This window comes from Pinus tabuliformis, chromosome 5_1 (genome assembly GCF_031772625.1).
Source record: "Pinus tabuliformis cultivar Carrire ecotype Pingquan chromosome 5_1, CPIR1, whole genome shotgun sequence".
Lineage (NCBI taxonomy): Eukaryota > Viridiplantae > Streptophyta > Pinopsida > Pinales > Pinaceae > Pinus > Pinus tabuliformis.
This window is the reverse complement of record NC_142305.1, coordinates 743,530,035-743,551,735: the sequence shown is the minus strand read 5'-3', so window position 1 is coordinate 743,551,735 and position 21,701 is coordinate 743,530,035. Positions and strand designations below refer to the sequence as shown.

General features: G+C 37.1%; 1 protein-coding gene across 1 annotated transcript; it reads right to left on the bottom strand.

Moving 5' to 3' along the window:
* Positions 1 to 14,345: 14,345 nt before the first annotated feature.
* LOC149167088 (H/ACA ribonucleoprotein complex subunit 3-like protein) lies at positions 14,346 to 21,501 on the bottom strand. The gene is made up of 3 exons (XM_089431463.1): positions 21,390 to 21,501; positions 18,570 to 18,612; positions 14,346 to 14,458 (listed from the first exon to the last, which is right to left on the bottom strand). The coding sequence occupies exons 1-3, from the start codon at positions 21,441 to 21,443 to the stop codon at positions 14,361 to 14,363; spliced, it is 195 nt and encodes a 64-aa protein (XP_089287589.1). The 5' UTR covers positions 21,444 to 21,501; the 3' UTR covers positions 14,346 to 14,360.
* Between the last annotated feature and the right edge of the window lie 200 nt (positions 21,502 to 21,701).

The window sequence follows — 21,701 nt, the reverse complement described above, 5'->3', positions numbered from 1 at the left end:
CTACAAAATTAACACTTATTTACATCCTATAGGGACTATAGATCACTTAGGAATTGAACAACCACCCAAAGTGATCAATCCCTGAGTTGGAACCATTTTTCATTGACCTAACACCCGACCTGCATGCATAACAAGGAAAGAGTGTGGTTATGAGGCCCCAAACGCATGCAAAAGCCTACTTTCATGTGGTTATGACCTAAAATCCCAAGTTCAGTGCCGTCGATTCTGAGATCTGAACCACTTTTTCAGGCTAGTCTCCAGACCACTGCTCTGAACTACCTGTAACTTTCCAGAATCATAATTAACATGACGATAATGCCAAACATTCAAACTTGAAGCAAGAACTTGACCTAGACTACCTAATCCATAACAGACATTTCGTCAAACATATGGAAAACATGTAAGCTATAGGTCATGAATGCATATATGATCATAAACTAATAGTCTTCATCTGAGAATCACCAAGAAGGCTTTAAGCACTCTCTATCTAGTTGTAATAACACTCGTTAGGACATGCATTCATTAACCATTCAAATACTTATCAAAACATGTCAAGTTCCATAAATAACAAACATCATATAACTAGCAAATAACAAGCATATAAAACCATGAAAAATCATTCATAATGTCAACATGATAACCAGTACAAATATTCATAAATCACAGTAGGAAAATAACTCTTATTAACATATGAAAATTCCAACCAAGTTAGGGACTTCCATGTACCATCCTACCATAGATTGGGCTGAACCAAATCTCTCTTTTAGCTAATCACCCCCGCACCATATTCGAAGCATGAATGTGGGATCTCATGAATAAACCAAAACAAAACCAATCAGGGCTTCCAAAGGCCAAACCACCTCAACCCTTAACCATAGTGATTCCACCTCTATAGTCTAAAGATCACTAACATCAACCAAATTGATCTCTACCCAAGTTGTCCAAGGCTACAGGAACTAGTAACTCAACCCACAACCATCCAGGGATCCAAAGCGTTTATTCCAACCACAGCTCCAGGGACTAGTAACTCAACCTACCAAGGGCTCTAAAGCATTTGTCCCAACCTACGGCTTTAGGAACTAGTAACTCAATCCAAACTGTTTCAGGGATTCTAGATCATTTGTTCTAACCCACAGCCATTGGGAACTTGAGCACCAATCATTAAAACAAGTGGGAAACCCACAATACCATGGTTATCTAGGAAATGGCAAGGCAATGCTAAAATAACTGTCAATCCAAGAAAATATCCATGCCAATGACATCACATATCCAGGGAATCACATGCATATACCATGCATCCAAAAATTAGCAAGGAAATCACACATGCAACCTTTTACCTGCAAGGCAATATAGTCGTAGTTGTTGATCCAATTGTCTCCTTGTGCTTCCCTGCTTTCCTTTGCCTTCTTTCTCCAAATCCAAAGGGAATACTAGAGTTCTCCAAACATGCTCTGAGCATGCTCTAAGTGTGAAAGAGTATGAGAGAATGAGAGAGTGAATGAGATAGCTAAAAACTGAACTGGAAAAATCTAAACCAGTAAAAGTTGTGAATTGTTTCTTTGAATCATTTTTATCATTGAGGCCTATATTTTCTTCATTGTCCTTCATTTTTCATATAATTTCCCTTGCATGCAGATCTATGTCTCTTCACCTTCCTTTTCTCCTATTTTCCTTTATTTTCATAAGTAAAATGCCAATTATTGCCATTATTAATCACAAGTGATGCCCACTAAAGTGTTTTTCCCAACATGAATCTTGGAATACATGTCCCATGACCTTGGTCTTACTTTATTTACATAGAAAATAAACCATGGTTGTTACAAACCCCTCCCCCTTGGGGGAACACCATCCTCAGTGTTCAATGACGCTTATAACTAGCAAAACATGTTTCCCATGGAGCTTTATAACACAACTCAATGCAACATTTACATCATACCAAACTATTGAAACCATGAACACCATACTTCTTATTGGAGTTTTATAACACATCTTGATGCAGTATTTACAACATATTTCTTATAGGAGCTTTATAACATAGCTCATTGCAGTATATATGATACACATATGCATAAACATAAACCAATACACATAAATCAAACTCATCTGATCAACCAGAAAATAAAGAAGGATACATAGCCCACATATTATCAACCATCTCCCATGTAGCTTCATCAGGTTGAAAGTGCTTCAACTACACTTTAAATTTCTCGATTCCAAAGCATGAGTTATTTCCGTTGCAAAATGCACTGAGGTTCTAGCGAGAATTCTCCCTCTGGTTCCACTTGCAATACATACCAATCAATCACATGATCATCATCCTAGGCATATCTCTTAAGCAATGAAACATGGAAAACATCATGGACTTTTTTTGTTAGGTCCCTATACTACTAGTGTAACCCCTTATGGTTATTAGTACAACCGCCTTATTATATCGATGTGCCCATGTAGTCCCCATATTGTTATTATTGTGCCCCACATAAGCCCACTATTATTATTATTGTGCCCTTACATTATTACTGTTATGTCAGCTCTGATTATATTATGACCCCTTAGACTCCTATATATAGAAAGGAGGTCTTGTCATTTGTATCATCCAAGAATTGTTCATTTGTGTAATGTAAAGGAGGTTTCCCCCTTGAAGAGGCTGAATTATAAGGCGTTTATCTCTCTTTTCTATCTTATTGTGAGCTGGTTTCATAATATTTGGTATCAGAGCTTTGGATTCTAGGGTTTCGCTGCTCCAAACAGGTCATCGTGGAATTTTCGCTATAACGTTTTCGCTACGAAGTTTCAGAGGCTAAAACAAAAACCCATTTGACCCGAAGTTGTTCTAAACCTAAAGTCCAAATTTCAGATCTTCTCTCGCTATATTTTTGAAGATCTGATTTGAGGACATTAGGGTTTTTGAAAACTCCAAAATTCCATCTCAAACAAGTCATCGTGGAATTTTCACTATAATTGCTTTTCTGCGAAGTTTTAGACTCGGAAATTAAAACATCTTCGAGTCGTAATTTTGGTGAAGCTTGGGCCCAAATTTCAAATCTTGGTTTTCTATATTTTCGGAGATATAGTCCAAGACATTTAGGGTTTTTGCAAGCTCCTGAATTACATCCTAAACATGTGACCTTGGGAAAATCGTCATAACTTTCTCTCTGAGCATCAAATTGAAATTTCATAAGAAGTTGTAGAAAGAGGACGGATTGTAGTTTTTTTTGTATCGGTTTCAGGTCCTAAGGTTGAAACAATGACATGTGGCACATCGTACAAGTTTTCTCTATTGTACCAGTCTATAATCAAGTCATCGTGGGAGATTTGACATAACTCTTCCTTGAAGAATCCAATCTTGATCATACTTGCGGGGTTAGAAAGAGGACTCAAAGGGCTTCTGCAAGACGCAATTTCAAAACTTGGAGATCTGAAATTACAGAGTTACAATCATTTCAAGATCGAGCTCCTAAAATCAAGAAAAGGTGATATGAGGAATTTTGATGGCAAGGATCCAGTAAATTGGTTACTACAGATGGAGAAATATTGTGATCTACATGAGGTGCAACTGTTACAAAAGGTACATATAGCATCTTCATATTTAGAACCGGATCAATTTTTATGGTATAAAGGGCTTTGTTCTCGTAAACCGCTTGTTATGTGGTCAATTTTCACGAAGGAAATGATAGCACATTATGAGGATACAAAGAGCAACACCTTATTTAGCCAATTGATAAATCTCAAACAAAAGTGTTCAATGGAAGATCCTATTGAGGAATTTCAAAAATTGAATATAAGGGAAAATGATATTCCAGAGAAGCAGAGGATTGATGTCACCATAGGGACTTTAAAGGATAACATTCAACATGAAGTTCGTCTTTGGGAACCTGATTCATTGGAGAAGGCATTCAGGTTGGCAAGAAAAGTGGGAAGCAAAATTATGGCAACAAGGAAGTATACCCCTCACAATTACAAATATGGAAGTGTTGTTTCTCCTAGCCTTCCACAACCTACAAGGTTGACACAACAACAATTGGAAGAAAAAATAGCAAAAGGGCTTTGTTACAATTGTGATAACAGATACATTAAAGGTCATAAGTGTGTTGAGAAGAAATTATTTTACATTGATTGTGGAGAGGAGGAAGAAAAGGATCAAGAAACATCAAAAGAAGAGGATATACAACAAGAACCAGCCCCAAAGAAAGAAGAAATGAATCCGGCCATATCTTGTAAAGCATTGGCAAGAATTACCACTCCTCAAACTCTCAAGATAGAAGGACATATCAAGAAGAAAAATGTTCAAGAAGTGAAAGATCACATCGAGCATCAAGAAATGAATCTGACCATATCTTGTAATGCATTCGCAGAAATTACCATTCCTCAAACTCTCAAGATAGAAGGACATATCAAGAAGAAAAATGTTCAAAAAATGAAAGATCACATCGAGCATCAAGAAATGAATCTGACCATATCTTGTAATGCATTGGAAGAAATTACCACTCCTCAAACTCTCAAGATAGAAGGACATATCAAGAAGAAAAATATTCAAGCAGTGAAAGATCACATCGAGCATCAACAACAAGTTCTCCAACTTTTAAAGGATAACGCCACTTTGGTGCAGAATCGAATGAAACAACAGGCATATCAACATCGCAGTGAAAGAAGTTTTGATGTAGGCGATTGGGTATTTTTATGGCTACATCTCAAGTAAGCTATTTATGAGAAGGAAATGTTGGCAATACTACATGCACTTAAGAAATGGCGACCTTACCTAATGGGAAGATACTTCAAGATAAAAATGGATCATGATAGTCTTAAATACTTTTTAGAACAAAGATTATCTTTAGAAGAACAAAAAAAATGGGTCACAAATAGGTTGGGTTATGACTTTGAAATCATATACAAAAAAGGGAAGCAAAATGTTGTTGCAGATGCACTCTCAAGAAAGGATGAGGATGTGGAAGCATTGTTTTGTGATATTTCTATTATCCAACCAGATTGGATAAACGAAGCAAGGGATGAATGGAAGAAAGACAAATAAGTGTGGCCACTCATTCAAAAGTTGCAGAAGTTCCCAGTTCAAACAATATTTCCAAAACTTGACGAGAAAGGAAAAATCATATTGGAACCTAGAGCAGTTACAGAAACAAGAACCCGAAAGCTACGAAATCGATCAATTTTAGAGTATCTCATCAAGTGGAAGAACTTACTTGCTGAAGATTCCACATGGGAGGACAAGAATTTTATACAGAAGCGTCAAGAACTACTTAAGCGTTGTGGACAACACTTTTTGAAGGAGAGGGGCATGTGAGGTCCCTATACTACTAGTGTAACCCCTTATTGTTATTAGTACAACTGCCTTATTATAGTGTTGTGCCCATGTAGTCCCCATATTGTTATTATTGTGCCCCATAGAAGCCCACTATTGTTATTATTGTGCCCTTACATTATTATTGTTATGTCAGCTCTGATTATATTATGACCCCTTAGACTCCTATATATAGAAAGGAGGTCTTGTCATTTGTATCATCCAAGAATTTTTCATTTTTGTAATGTAAAGGAGGTTTTCCCCTCGAAGAGGTTGAATTCTAAGGCGTTTATCTCTCTTTTCTATCTTTTTGTGAGCTGGTTTCATAACATTTGTTGTTGGTGGCAGTGCAAGTCTGTAGTCCATTGGTCCAATCCTCTCAAGGATCTCAAAAATACCCACAATACCGAGGTGCCAACTTGGCACATGATCCAATCCTCAAGGAGATCCTCTTGGGCTTGATGCACAAGTACACATGCTCCCCAATCTAGAACTACTTCAATGCTCTATGTTGATCCGCATAACTCTTTTTTCTATCCTAAGCTACCTTTAAGTTCCTCTTGATAACCTACATTTTTTGTTCCATCTCAGCCAACATATCCAGTCCAATCAACACCCTATTCACTGGATCATTGTAGCTGATAGGAGTATTACAACTCCACCCATAAAGAACCTTAAATGGACTCATGCTCAAGGGCTCTTGATACCCATTATTATATGTAAACTCCACTAGTGGAAGATACTCTTGCCATTTCCTATGTCGATGCATGACATACATCCTCAACATGTCCTCAAGATTCTTGTTAATACCCTCTTTTTTTCCATCTATCCGCGGATAATAAGTTGTACTAAAATCCAACTATGTCCCCAAGCCTAGAAACAACTCCTTCCAAAACTTGGAAGTGAACTTTACATATCTATCTGATATAACATTTTGGGAACATCATGCAACCTCACTATCTCCCTAATGAATATCTTAGCTACCTCACTAGTTGAATTAGTAGACTTCACTACAATGAAGTGAGCTACCTTTCTCAACCTATCAACCACAACCATGATGGAATCATGTTTTCTTGATGTACTCAGCAAACCTGTAATGAAGTCCATGGAAATGACCTCCCATTTCCACTTTAGAATCAAAATTGGTTGTAACAAACCAATTGGGTTCTTACACTCTACTTTTACCTGTTGATAATCTAAACATCTCGCAACAAACTCAACCACCTCTTTCTTCAAATTCGGCCAATGATAGAACTTCTTAACAGTTGTCAAATTCTTATGGTATCCCGGGTGTAGAATACGACTTGACATGGAACTCCCTCAAAATAATCTTCTTGAGCTCATTGTTGTCTGACACAAATGTTGTTCTTGAATCTGACCAAACCATCTAGTGTGAGGTGATACTCCTCATCCCTATCACCCTGCTACAATCTCTGCTTCAGTTGCTGGTACATGTCATCATGTTTCCATGCCTATAAGATTTGCTCCTGTAAATTTGTCATATCAGAACTTACTACTACAATATGATTTACATGCACTCTCCTACTAAGAGCATTTGCAACCCCATTCTCCTTTCCATGAATATATCTGATCTCAAAGTCAAACTCAATAAGGGTAGACAACCATCTAGCTTGCTTGGCATTCAGATTAGGTTGGGAAAACAAGTACCTCAACCCACTATTATCACTCATCAAAATAAACCTCCTGCCAAGAAGATAATGCCTCCACGTCTTCAAGGCATGAATGATAGCTTCCAACTCAAGAAAAAGGGTCACATAGTTCTGCTCATTCTCATTCAACTTCCTTGACTCATATCATACCACCTGCCCTTCCTGCATCAAGACTCCACCAAGTCCTCTCATGCAAGAATATGTACATACCACGAACTCTTTATTTGGATCTGCAATCTTTAATTCTCGATCATTTATAAGCAAATGCTTCAAATTCTCAAAACTAGTCGCACATCCTTAGCCCATTCAAACATCTTTCTTTTTCAATGCAAGGATGTAATAGGATAGGAAATTCGTGAGAAGTCCTTGATGAACCTCCTGTACTAACTTGTTAGTCCCATGAATGATCTAACCTCATCCACGTTTCTAGGAGTTGTCCACTCCATGATAGATTTAATATTTTCTAAATCCACTATTATACCTTCCTTGGAAACACCATGCCCCAAATAATGAACTTTAGTCTAAAATAAATTGCACTTGCTAAGCTTGGCATAGAATTGATGCTCTCTCAACAATCTTAACATTGTTGTCAGATGCTCTGCATGCTCTTCCTCATTCTTAGAATATATCAATATATCATCAATAAACATTATCACAAACTTATCCAGATAAGAACACAATACATTGTTCATCAAACACGTGAAAGTAGTTGGAGCATTAGTAAGACCAAATGGAACCACCACAAACTCATAATTCCCATACCTAGTATGAAATGTGACCTTGTAGATGTCTTCTTCTTTGATGGACACCTAATGATATCTTGATCTCAAGTCAATCTTTATGAACATTGTTGTTCCCTTCGATTGATCAGACAAGTCATGAATATGTGGCAATGGATACCTATTCTTGATTTTCAGCTTGTGCAACTGCCTATAATCAATGCACAATCTGAGAGTACCATCCTTCTTCTTTACAAACAATATTGGTGCACCCCAAGGCAACACACTTGGCCTAATTTATCCCTTATCAAGCATGTCCTTGCGTTGCAACTTCAATTCCACCAACTCTGGGGTACTCATTCGATAAGGTGCCTTAGATGCTAGTGTTTCTCCTGGTACCAACTCAATAGAGAAATCCACTTCCCTATGAGGAGGTAACTATGAAATCTCTGAAGGAAACACATCTTGAATCTGCTACAAAACCAGATACCTTTTCAAGAATTCATCATCCTCAACATCCTTTCCTTTGTCACTGGAAATATGAACTGCAAACAATATAGACCCCTTTCTGAAACTGCACTTAGCTTGCATAGTTGTAACCATTCTCATTGATGTAGGCTTCTCCTTTCCCTACAAGATTTTTCTTTCCATGTCATCATCCAGACACTCAATAGCCTTGTCATAGAAATCTACCTTAGTCCTGTGAATGAACAACCAATCCATTCCCAAAATCATACTATATGATCCCAAAGGAAACACATTTAGATGTGTTGATGTAGGCATACCATTCAGCTCAAATGCACAAGATATCACCCAATGATGAACTCTTCTCTTGGTTCCTGTATCCAACTGCACCAACCAAGACTCTGCATGCACTTCTTTATTCAAGCAACACTTATCCACTAGGTCGGGACTGATATAACTATAGTTAGATCCAGGATCAATCAAAATAGAAACAACTTGATCACAAATCTTACCTTCCATCTCAAAAATGGATTATTGATGATCAACCTACATATTATCCATTGTTCCATAAATCTAAGGAATACTCTATCCAACATATCCAACTATCTATGCCTCATGAGCTCTATAAATCTGAGGTCTACCACCCTGATGCTGTGGACAATCACTCATGTGATGCTTTCCTCCACAATTCCAACACTACAAAGGCTTCCTGTCATTTCCTTTGTTCTACTCCTTAGCTTAGGTAGAGACTCATGTCCTCTGTCAACTACATTGAACTTCTTGTACAACACTACATTCTCCTTATCACCTACATCCTGAGGTCTTCCTCACTTCTTAACCCACATTCCTTTAGTCTTATCATTACCTTTCCAATCTTGCTTAGGCTCAAACTTATGCTTAGACTTCTCATAAAAATGTTTCAACTTCCCAATGAATTCCTCCAATGACCGAGGCTCACCATACTCAATATGATCTTTAAATGTTATAGGCAATCCACTGAAGAACGTTTGAACGTATGTCTTCTCATACTTAAGATATGGAACTGTAACAACCCCTGGTTGATTTCCTATGTAAATAGATAACTAGCAATTGCACCAAATGTTGCAAAGGAACGTTGTAAAGCATAATTCGAGAAGCATCATGACATAAAAATTAGCAAACAAAATGCTATTCATCTGTCTTAAATCATAGGCAACAATTTCATGTGAGCTATAATTTCCTTGAAAGTGTCCATTGCCAGTGGCATATCTCTGAAATGAAAATTCATTTAGCACCTGAAAGTGCAGATCAAAACACCAGTTTCATCATTAAATATAGGTCTATGAAAGTATGATGCTCTGTTAAATCTAAGTGCAGATCAAAACACCAGTTTCATCCATTAAATACAGGTCTATGAAGGTGCCCAAAAACAGAACTAAATTTGTGCCTAAATGCATGATTATTCTTCTCTGCTACGCTACATCAACGAGAAAAATCAAACAATAAAAGGAGATTAAATGATACAACGTCGTTTCTCTACAGACAATAATAGTTCTTTATTAAAGGAGACTTTACATATATTACAATTTAAGCCTGGCATTGGCAACATCCTCCAGCAAGTGCTGCATCCATTGACAACAGCATTTTTCTCTGTCATTGTCTGCTTCTTGCAGCAGGTGCTGCATCCTCCCAATGGCAGCGCTCCATTTACCTTCGTGCATATGGTAAAAATGATCTCTGGGAAACCCTTTATGGGCTACTCTGCTACAGGAGTGGCATTAATGTCCATACTTAATAATTAGTTCCAAACCCTTTGTGGGCTACTCTGCTACAGGAGTGGCATTAATGTCCATACTTAATAATTAGTTCCAGGTATGATTACAGATTAGACCTTCCTTCTTTAGTTGACGGCCCCATCAACTAGATCTTTATATTTACTTTTCACATGCTTAATTGAGCCAATAGTTATTTAGACAAGTTCTTGAAGAAGTTCAACAAATTTTCTCCCATACATTGCTTTTAGAAAAATTGTTTTACAATACTGCAGATTTGATAGACTTCAAATACAACTCCCTTCTATAGAAAATTCAACCAAACCCTTGCAATGTTTGCAAAGCTCATGGCTATATGCAAAGTACAATTTGGGCTAGATAAAACAAAAGCAGCAATTTCCAAGCCATTACCGAGCAAACAAGCATTACTAGGAAGTTGTGAAGTTGTATCTGCAGGAAGAAAATTGAGGAATTTGGCCTAGATAAAACAAAAGCAACAATTTCCAAGCCATTACGGAGCAAACAACCATTACTAGGAAGTTGTGAAGTTGTATCTGTAGGAAGAAAATTGAGGAGACTTGGAAAAACAGTTGCTATCTATTGAATGTAGTAAGGCTAGAGACCTTGAGTTACGGCAACCTGCTTTAGATTTGGGAATTGCTTCCATAGAAAATGAATGGACAAAATTTGTGCTGGAAAACTCAAATGCCAATTTGTAGAGTGATCAGGTTCCAATTATTTTATGTAAAAATGGGGGCATTTTCAGAGTGTCTCTTTTGTAACCGTTTCATGTAATTAAGATGGAAAACAAGTTTTGTGGATTTCAAAATTTGATCAAATTTTAATTATGTGCATTTTCAGTTGCCTACTATCCTAAAGGCAAACAAAGAAACTTGTAATTTATATGCATAGGAGTATGAATTTGTACAAAATACTTGTGAAATCAAAGAACACTACTTATTATATATTCAGTAAAAATATACAGTAAAATATTATGGTAACTATTGTATCTATAATCATCATTTGTCGACTGAGAAGAAATAATGATCGAAATTCAAGGAATGATAATCCATAGCTAGCATAAGATTAATTTGCAACATAACCACACATTAAATTAACGTGTGAATCAACATGTAAGTTAGTTTAGGCTACATTGCATTGAATATAGAATATAAAATCACTCATTAGTATCCCTTCATATCTACTTCCTAGCAACAGTGTGGAAGCAAACTCCACACATAAGACAGCGTGCCTTCAACCAAAGGTCATTTACATATCAATCTCTGCGTAATTTATGCCAAGCAACATACATGACTATCTAGTATCCAGGTTTCAAGCTTGATCAGAAAAGCATTAAAACAGGCAATCTGGGTAGCAGAGTTTAAGAGCGACAGGTTTCTGCTTGTAAGAGGCTGAATGGACTCAGATATGGAGACCTTGTTTCTGTGGAAGAAAGACAAAATCTTTTTTCTATGGATGGAGCAAAGTTCAAGAAGGATCTTATCTCTGTAAAGATATTTTATCTTTGTTGAAGGGCAGTTTCCCTAGAAGATCCGAGACCTTTTTTTCTATGGAGGGTCGAAGCCGTAGAGGAGGCCAAGAACGTCAGTTTGTAAACAGAAGGGACCGAAACCAGATCTACTACCTAGATTGAGTTCTGAGGTCTGTTTTGTTCAGATCCATAATTATTGTCTAAGTTGACCTAGCTTGACTTGTGAATATTAAAATGTACCTTTGTTGAGCTGAAGAATTTCTCCTAGAAAAGATTGTTGGGTTTTCTCTCAAGTTTGGGCTTCCCAGGTGAAAATTTTTTGTCTCTTTGTACGTTAAGTGCTTGGTTGTCTCTTTATGATCCTACTGTCATTACAGCATTATGGTTAAGAACTTGTTTAAGAGATCATTGGAAGTAATTATCCGATTAGAATATCGTGAAACATCAACATGGTATCAAAGGGATGGTAAAAAAGCAGCCTTAATAAAGTTCTAGTCCAAGTTATGTCAACAATGTTTTTGACCAGGACAAAGAGAGACCAAAATTCTGTCTAAGGCCTTAGAATATTGTGACAAAGGGCCGATAGGTCTCATGATTGACCTCAGGAAGGCCTCAGGACTGATTGAACAGAGGCCGAGCAGCCTCAAAAGTGGCCAAGAGGTGCGAAGGCCTGTGAAATAGCTAGTGAAGTTCTTAATAATTGGACCAAGGATATCATCAACATAATTATAAGCATTCTTAAAATCCTTTTGTTACTGATTAACTTCTAAATTGTTTTTCCAATAGGGGTCCTTTGGGAGGAGGATGTTGAGATTGAATTCTTAATTTGGATTCCATAAATCTCTAGCTGCCTACGAATGATAATGACATAAGCTGTTGTGCAAAATATTGGCCATGAGCAGGTCAAAGCCTGTACCAAACTAGGAGAGTGGTGATACAAGTTAAATTGTCTAAGAGGATTTGAAATCTTTTGCATCCCTGTTGATGAAAATTGTTTCACCATTGATTGCCTTTCGTTTCAAGGATTATATCAGAGGACACGTAGATAACATTTGTGGATTATATCTTCTACTTGCTGCATGTTGTAATCTATGTACTGAAGGAATTTTTCATAAGCTAATGGTTCATCTGAGGATCTAACTGTGTAGATTAGCATTACAAGATAAAGGAGTTTGGCAACAAGTCGTTAAAGAAAAATATATGAAAAACAAACAGGTTGAGCAATGGATAGAGGAGGGGTCACCAGAGCATAAACAGGTTGAGGAATGGATAGAGGAGGGGTCACCAGAGCATAAACAGGTTGAGGAATGGATAGAGGAGGGGTCACCAGAGCATAAGGGAGCATCATACATTTGGAGGAGTATGATGAGAAACAAACACTGGCTTCTTGGGAATTTGAGATGGGACGTCGGGAGGGTAAATAGGATTAAAATTGTATTGGATGTCGTAAAAGGAATGGAGAACATATAACAGGATACTTACATGGGATAATCTCCTCAAAAGGGGCTTCCAAGGTCCTAACAGGTGTTTTATGAAAAAAATGCAGAAGACGTGGATCATCTCTTTCTGACATGCCCATTTGCAGTCTCGATTTGGAGAGGAGTATTACACTCTTAACCTACAAGCAGCATAGCATTCGAGCTCCATAGATAGGTGCATTTCTCTATGGGTTGAGGAGAATAGGACATTTCAAACATTACCCTTCTATATTCTGTGGGCATATGGAAAAGTAGGAACGAGAAGATATTTGAAAGAGACTACCCCAGATACAAGAGGTGCCTGTTTAAAGATCTCTGCATATTTTATGGAAACAGGGCCAACAAAAGAGAAGGTTAACTCAAGACAAATCCAATATAAAGAGATTTGGTCACAAAATCTAGATGATTTTTTTTAAGGAGCTTCTACTAACAGGATCTATGGCGGGGGGGTTTTTCTTGTATAAAAGCCTGGCAACTACTTTCAATTTTGTTGGAATAGCGGTACATGGACTAATAAAAGAGCATTGTGATTAACTCTTTGGGGGGCACTCCTATTTGCTAACTGGCTAGCTATAGAGGATTTATCAGTTTTGGGAACCCCAAAGTGATTCTGGATTGGGTACAAAGATCCACTTTTGGGCAACCTTCCCTTATCTTCTGGATGCTACGCATCAGATCTTTCATGGGATCCTTCCAAAAAGTGACTTTCAGTCATATATTCAGAGAACAGAACCAAGAGGCAGATTTTCTCTCTAAGAAGAGTTGTTTCCAAGCACCGGGAAAGATCTTCTTCACCGCTTTTGACAATGGCATCCTCATTAGCACATGGAGTTTTAATTATTAAGGACATCACTGACTGTTCACTGAGAACGATCCTCATATGTCTTTTCAAGTTTTCTATTTATTTTCTTTTCTTTTTGAAGAATGTATGGGAAATAAGATAACAATGTCGCTAAGAAGGAAAGTTAGAGAGGTAAGAAATCTATAATGATGTTATATACCTTTAGAGACGCTAGTAGATACATAGTAATTAAGATCCAAAATTATAAAATCTTCTGAGTTTATACTGAGAATTATCTAGAACATAGAGTTACATGGACATAAGATCTATCACTACTGCAAATGTATTTACTTTTATTTTGATTAATGGAAGTTAGGAGGTTTTTTTTTCTCTAAAAAATCACAAATGTTTAGCCTACAAATAAATGTGCAAAAGTATTGTATATAAGCCAATAATAATAATTAATTCTCTATCTAATCATAACCTCTTAAACAATATATTTACATTTAAACCCCAATTCAACATCTACAACTTGTGCAAAGTAAAAAGGCATCAAAATACATCTTAAACACAAACTAGCATGAAGTTGCATCCAAAAAGGCAAGGCAAAGACTACAGAGTAAACAAAATGAATAATTAATGTTAACCCTGTAACCTCTAACCACCCTTCCTTTCTCTAGCAGAGACATAAAAACTCTAAATATTCAATTGTCAATAGGAGGGTGGGGGTTGTTGCGTTGGCAGTAAGCCAAGGCGCTTCTTCAGCAAAGTGCGATGCTTTGAGTATTTATCATCTGGAGAAAACCGTGCTGTAACACAAGAAAACTCATGAGATAAAAGATTTTAAAAACATCAATGCAGAAATGCTATCCTCACATATTAATGACATGACATCAAATAAAGTAGTATTATCATAAAAATAAAGGAGACATACCAGGGTGGGCTGACTGTGTTGGAGACCCTATAGGGGAATCCTTCTGCAAGAAAAAAACACATTAAATTAACGTGTGGCTCAACATGTAAGTTAGTTTACGCTACATTGCATTGAATATAGAATATAAAAGCACTCATTAGTATCCCTTCATATCTACTTCCTAGCAACAGTGTGGAAGCAAACTCCACACATAAGACAGCATGCCTTCAACCAAAGGTCATTTACATATCAATCTCTGCGTAATTTATGCCAAGAAACATACATGACTATCTAGTATCCAGGTTTCAAGCTTGATCAGAAAAGCATTAAAACAGGCAATCTGGGTAGCAGAGTTTAAGAGCGACGAGTTTCTGCTTGTAAGAGGCTGAATGGACTCAGATATGGAGACCTTGTTTCTGTGGAAGAAAGACCGAAATCTTTTTTCTGTGGATGGAGCGAAGTTCAAGAAGGATCTTATCTCTGTAAAGATATTTTATCTTTGTTGAAGGGCAGAATCCCTAGAAGATCCGAGACCTTTTTTTTCTATGGAGGGTCGAAGCCCTAGAGGAGGCCAAGAACCTCAGTCTGTAAACAGAAGGGACCGAAACCAGATCTACTACCTAGATTGAGTTCTGAGGTATGTTTTGTTCAGATCCATAATTATTGTCTAAGTTGACCTAGGTTGACTTGTGAATATTAAAATGTACCTTTGTTGAACTGAAGAATTTCTCCTAGAAAAGATTGTTGGGTTTTCTCTCAAGTTTGGGCTTCCCAGGTGAAAATTTTGTGTCTCTTTGTACGCTAAGTGCTTGGCTGTCTCTTTATGATCCTACTGTCATTATTGCATTATGGTTAAGAACTTGTTTAAGAGATCATTGGAAGTAATTATCAGATTAGAAGATCGTGAAACATCAACATGGTATCAGAGGGATGGTAAAAAAGCAGCCTTAATAAAGTTCTAGTCCAAGTTCTGTCAACAATGCTTTTGACCAGGACAAAGAGAGACCAAAATTCTGTCTAAGGCCTTAGAAGACTGTGACAAAGGGCCGATAGGTCTCAGGATTGACCTCAGGAAGGCCTCAGGACTGATTGAACAGAGGCCGAGCAGCCTCAGAAGTGGCCAAGAGGTGCGAAGGCCTGTGAAATAGCTAGTGAAGTTCTTAATAATTGGACCAAGGATATCATCAACATAATTATAAGCATTCTTAAAATCCTTTTGTTACTGATGAACTTCTAAATTTTTTTTCCAATAGGGATCCTTTGGGAGGAGGATGTTGACATTGAATTCTTAATTTGGATTCCATAAATCTCTAGCTGCTCACAAATGATAATGACATAAGCTGTTGTGCAAAATATTGGCCATGAGCAGGTCAGAGCCTGTACCAAACTAGGCGAGTGGTGATACAAGTTAAATTGTCTAAGAGGATTTGAAATCTTTTGCATCCCTGTTGATGAAAATTGTTTCACCATTGATTGCCTTTAGCTTCAAGGATTATATCAGAGGACACGCAGATAACATTTGTGGATTATATCTTCTACTTGCTGCATGTTGTAATCTATGTACTGAAGGAATTTTTCATAAGCTAATGGTTCATCTGAGGATCTAAATGTGTAGATTACAGAGGGCTTGTTTAGGCCTACCTCTGAGGGAAGTCTAAGGATCTCTTATGATATTTGGAGAAAAGACCTACAATTGACACAAAGTCAAACTCTTGTTCACTATCTATGCAACAAATTCCAGGTGATCAATGAGAGGTTTGAAATGATATGATGGCATCCAATATTGACTTCAGCAGGATAAATTTGCACATGTCAAGTCTGATGAAATTTTGGGCTTCGGGTTTGTAAGCCCTAGAAGACCTAAAGCAAATCCTGAGTTAATTCTAAATTCTGTGGCATTATTGAAGCCGTGGCATAAAATCGAATATTTTGAAACAAAACCCGAGCCCCATTCTAAATTGATCTTTAGACTTTTGTTGTAGCGAGTTTGTGCTTGTTGTTGTTCAAGGGTTCATTAATAAACTGATGTTTAACTTGCCATGGCTATGTTGAGCTCATAATGATGCCATTGACTATAGTAAGATTGTTAGTTGTGTCATGATTAATGTACTTAAGTATGCTGAGTGAAACGCTGCTTGAGCTAAGATGACAATTGTTGCCATGATGACCAGGAAGAGGTTTTATACTGCAATGTGTATTGCTCTATCCAAGAATCTTTTTTACTAAAGCCTGCTACTACCAGTTTTGTTGAAACAGGAAGGGTATTTGGAAGAATCATTTATAACAGGAGTGCATGTAAGTATAATCTCCTCAAAAGAGGCTTCCAAGTTCCTAACAGGTGTTTTATGAAAAAAATGCAGAAGACGTGGATCATCTCTTTCTGACATGCCCATTTGTAGTCTCGATTTGGAGAGGAGTATTACACTCTTAACCTACAAGCAGCATAGCATTCGAGCTCCATAGATAGGTGCATTTCTCTGTGGGTTGAGGAGAACAGGACATTTCAAACATTACCCTTCTATATTCTGTGGGCATATGGAAAAGTAGGAACAAGAAGATATTTGAAAGAGACTACCCCAGATACAAGAGGCGCCTGTTTAAAGATCTCTGCATATTTTATGGAAATAGGGCCAACAAAAGAGAAGGTTAACTCGAGACAAATCCAATATAAAGAGATTTGGTCACAAAATCCAGATGATTTTTTTTAAGGAGCTTCTACTAACAGGATCTGTGGCAGGGGGGTTTTTCTTGTATAAAAGCCTGGCAACTACTTTCAATTTTGTTGGAATAGTGGTACATGGACTAATAAAAGAGCATCGCGATTAGCTCTTTGGGGGGCACTCCTATTTTCTAACTAGCTAGCTATAGAGGATTTATCAGTTTTGGGAACCCCAAAGTGATTCTGGATTGGGTACAGAGATCCACTTTTGGGCAACCTTCCCTTATCTTCTAGATACTATGCATCAGATCTTTCATGGGATCCTTCCAGAAAGTGACTTTCAGTCATATATTCAGAGAACAGAACCAAGAGGCAGATTTTCTCTCTAAGAAGAGTTGTTTCCAAGCACCAGGAAAGATCTTCTTCACCGCTTTTGACAATGGCATCCTCATCAATACATGGAATTTTAATTATTAAGGACATCACTGACTGTTCACTGAGAATGATCCTCATATGTCTTTTCAAGTTTTCTGTTTATTTTTTTTTTCTTTTTGAAGAATATATGGGAAATAATATAACAATGTCGCTGAGAAGGAAAGTTAGAGAGGTAAGAAATCTGTAATGATATTATAGACCTTTAGAGACGCTAGTAGATACATAGTGATTAAGATCCAAAATTATAAAATCTTCTGAGTTTCTACTGAGACTTATCTAGAACATAGAGTTACATGGACATAAGATCTATCACTACTGTAAATGTATTTACTTTTATTTTGATTAATGGAAGTTAGGAGGTTTTTTTTCTCTGAAAAATCACAAATGTTTAGCCTACAAATAAATGTGCAAAAGTATCATATATAAGCCAATAATAATAATTAATTCTCTATCTAATCATAACCTCTTAAAAAATATATTTAAATTTAAACCCCAATTCAACATCTACAACTTGTGCAAAGTAAAAAAGCATCAAAATACATCTTAAACACAAACTAGCATGAAGTTGCATCCAAAAAGGCAGGGCAAAGACTACAGAGTAAACAAAATGAATAATTAATGTTAACCCTGTAACCTCTAACCACCCTTCCTTTGTCTAGCAGAGACATAAAAACTCTGAATATTCAATTGTCAATAGGTGGGTGGGGGTTGCTGCGTTGGTAGTAAGCCAAAGCACTTCTTCAGCAAAGTGTGATGCTTTGAGTATTTATCATCTGGAGAAAACTGTGCTGTAACACAAGAAACCTCATGAGATAAAAGATTTTAAAAACATCAATGTAGCAATGCTATCCTCACATATTAATGACATGACATCAAATAAAGTAGTATTATCATAAAAATAAAGGAGACATACTAGGGTGGGCTGACTGTGTTGGAGACCCTACGGGGGAATCCTTCTGCAAGAAAAAAACACATTAAATTAATGTGTGACTCAACATGCAAGTTAGTTTATTCTACATTGCATTGAATATAGAATATAAAAGCACTCATTAGTATCCATTCATATCTACTCCTCGCAACAGTGTGGAAGCAAACTCCACACATAAGACAACATGCCTTCAACCAAAGGTCATTTACATATAAATCTCTGCGTAATTTATGCCAAACAACACACATGACTATCTAGTATCCAGGTTTCAAGCTTGATCAAAAAAGCATTAAAACAGGCAATCTGGGTAGCAGAGTTTAAGAGCGACCGGTTTCTGCTTGTAAGAGGCTGAATGGACTTAGATATGGAGACCTTGTTTCTGTGGAAGAAAGACCAAAATATTTTTTCTGTGGATGGAGCAAAGTTCAAGAAGGATCTTATCTCTGTAAAGATATTTTATCTTTGTTGAAGGGAAAAATCCCTAGAATATCTGAGACCTTTTTTTCCTATGGAGGGTCGAAGCCCTAGAGGAGGCCAAGGACCTCAGTCTGTAAACAAAAGGGACCGAAACCAGATCTACTGCCTAGATTGAGTTCTGAGGTCTATTTTGTTCAGATCCATAATTATTGTCTAAGTTGACCTAGGTTGACTTGTGAATATTAAAATGTACCTTTGTTGAACTAAAGAATTTCTCCTAGAAAAGATTGTTGGGTTTTCTCTCAAGTTTGGGCTTCCCAGGTGAAAATTTTGTGTCCAAGACCTTTTTTTTCTATGGAGGGTCGAAGCCCTAGAGGAGGCCAAGAACCTCAGTCTGTAAACAGAAGGGACCGAAACCAGATCTACTGCCTAGATTGAGTTCTGAGGTCTGTTTTGTTCAGATCCATAATTATTGTCTAAGTTGACCTAGGTTGACTTGTGAATATTAAAATGTACCTTTGTTGAACTGAAGAATTTCTCCTAGAAAAGATTGTTGGGTTTTCTCTCAAGTTTGGGCTTCCCAGGTGAAAATTTTGTGTCTCTTTGTACGCTAAGTGCTTGGCTGTCTCTTTATGATCCTACTATCATTATTGCATTACGGTTAAGAACTTGTTTAAGAGATCATTGGAAGTAATTATCAGATTAGAAGATCGTGAAACATCAACATGGTATCAGAGGGATGGTAAAAAAGCAGCCTTAATAAATTTCTAGTCCAAGTTCTGTCAAAAATGTTTTTGACTGGGACAAAGAGAGACCAAAATTCTGTCTAAGGCCTTAGAAGACTGTGACAAAGGGCCGATAGGTCTCAGGATTGACCTCAGGAAGGCCTCAGGACTGATTGAACAGAGGCCGAGCAGCCTCAGAAGTGGCCAAGAGGTGCGAAGGCCTGTGAAATAGCTAGTGAAGTTCTTAATAATTGGACCAAGGATATCATCAACATAATTATAAGCATTCTTAAAATCCTTTTGTTACTGATGAACTTCTAAATTGTTTTTCCAATAGGGATCCTTTGGGAGGAGGATGTTGACATTGAATTCTTAATTTGGATTCCATAAATCTCTAGCTGCTTACGAATGATAATGACATAAGCTGTTGTGAAAAATCTTGGCCATGAGCAGGTCAGAGCCTGTACCAAACTAGGAGAGTGGTGATACAAGTTAAATTGTCTAAGAGGATTTGAAATCTTTTGCATCCCTGTTGATGAAAATTGTTTCACCATTGATTGCCTTTAGCTTCAAGGATTATATCAGAGGACACACAGATAACATTTGTGGATTATATCTTCTACTTGCTGCATGTTGTAATCTATGTACTAAAGGAATTTTTCATAAGCTAATGGTTCATCTGAGGATCTAAATGTGTAGATTATAGAGGGCTTGTTTAGGCCTGCCTCTGAGGGAAGTCTGAGGATCTCTTATGATATTTGGAGAAAAGACCTACAATTGACACAAAGTCAAACTCTTGTTCACTATCTATGCAACAAATTCCAGGAGATCAATGAGAGGTTTGAAATGATATGATGGCATCCAATATTGACTACAGCAGGATAAATTTTCACATGTCAAGTCTGATGAAATTTTGGGCTTCGGGTTTGTAAGCCTTAGAAGATCTGAAGCAAATCCTGAGTTAATTCTAAATTCTATGGCATTATTGAAGCCATGGCATAAAATCAAATATTTTGAAACAAAACCCGAGCCCCATTCTAAATTGATCTTTAGACTTTTGTTGTAGCGAGTTTGCACTTGTTGTTGTTCAAGGGTTCATTAATAAAATGATGTTTAACTTGCCATGGCTATGTTGAGCTCATAATGATGCCATTGACTATAGTAACATTGTTGGCTATGTCATGATTAATGTACTTAAGTATGCTGAGTGAAAGGTTGCCTGAGCTAAGATGACAATTGTTGCCATGATGACCAGGAAGAGGTTTTATACTGCGATGGGTATTGCTCTATCCAAGAATCTTTTTTACTAAAGCCTGCTACTGCCAGTTTTGTTGAAATAGGAAGGGTATTTGGAAGAATCATTTATAACAGGAGTGCTAACATTATGGCCTAACAGAAAAATGACTGATTTAGTACTAAAGCAACAAGATTGATAGTAATCAAAAGGACAACTTGGTACAAAAATTGAAAATCCTAGACCTATATTCAACATTATAGGTCTTGATTAAGGTACTAAAGACTGGTGATACCAAAAAAAATGGAGTTTCCACCTCCTGCACCTTTCACGCCATATAACTATTGTGAATGGAAGCGAAGGATTCTACTTTAACGTGTAGACTTTCTCTCAAAGCAGAAGCCAGAGGGCTTAAAGAATGAGACTTACCTTTAACGTGTAGACTTTCTCTCCATTTTCATTGATATAAAACATGAGATACATTGCTGCTGGTGCGGGGTCTTCAGAATCACTCCAAATGTGTGTTTGTATGACTGTCTGTAAATTATGAGGTAGAGGCGCTAGAAGCATCTCAGTTGAATGCTGAAAAGGACAATTTAGAACAACATTATTTGAACATTTGTTTAGTTTGATTTGCACTCTATCTAAACATTTGTTTAGCTTGATTTGCACTTTATCTAAGAAGAAGTCATATAAATATCCAAAAGACAAAATAATCAGCTGTGAATAAGAGTCATATAT

Bases quoted from the DNA above. Each gene is read 5' to 3' on its own strand.
- LOC149167088 (XM_089431463.1), bottom strand. From the start codon at position 21,443: ATGTATCTCATGTTTTATATCAATGAAAATGGAGAGAAAGTCTACACG. The intron at 18,613-21,389 runs GTAAGTCTCATT...TTTTTCTTGCAG, and splicing joins AGAAAGTCTACACGTTAAAG to AAGGATTCCCCCGTAGGGTC. The intron at 14,459-18,569 runs GTATGTCTCCTT...CTTGTGTTACAG, and splicing joins AACACAGTCAGCCCACCCTA to CACGGTTTTCTCCAGATGAT.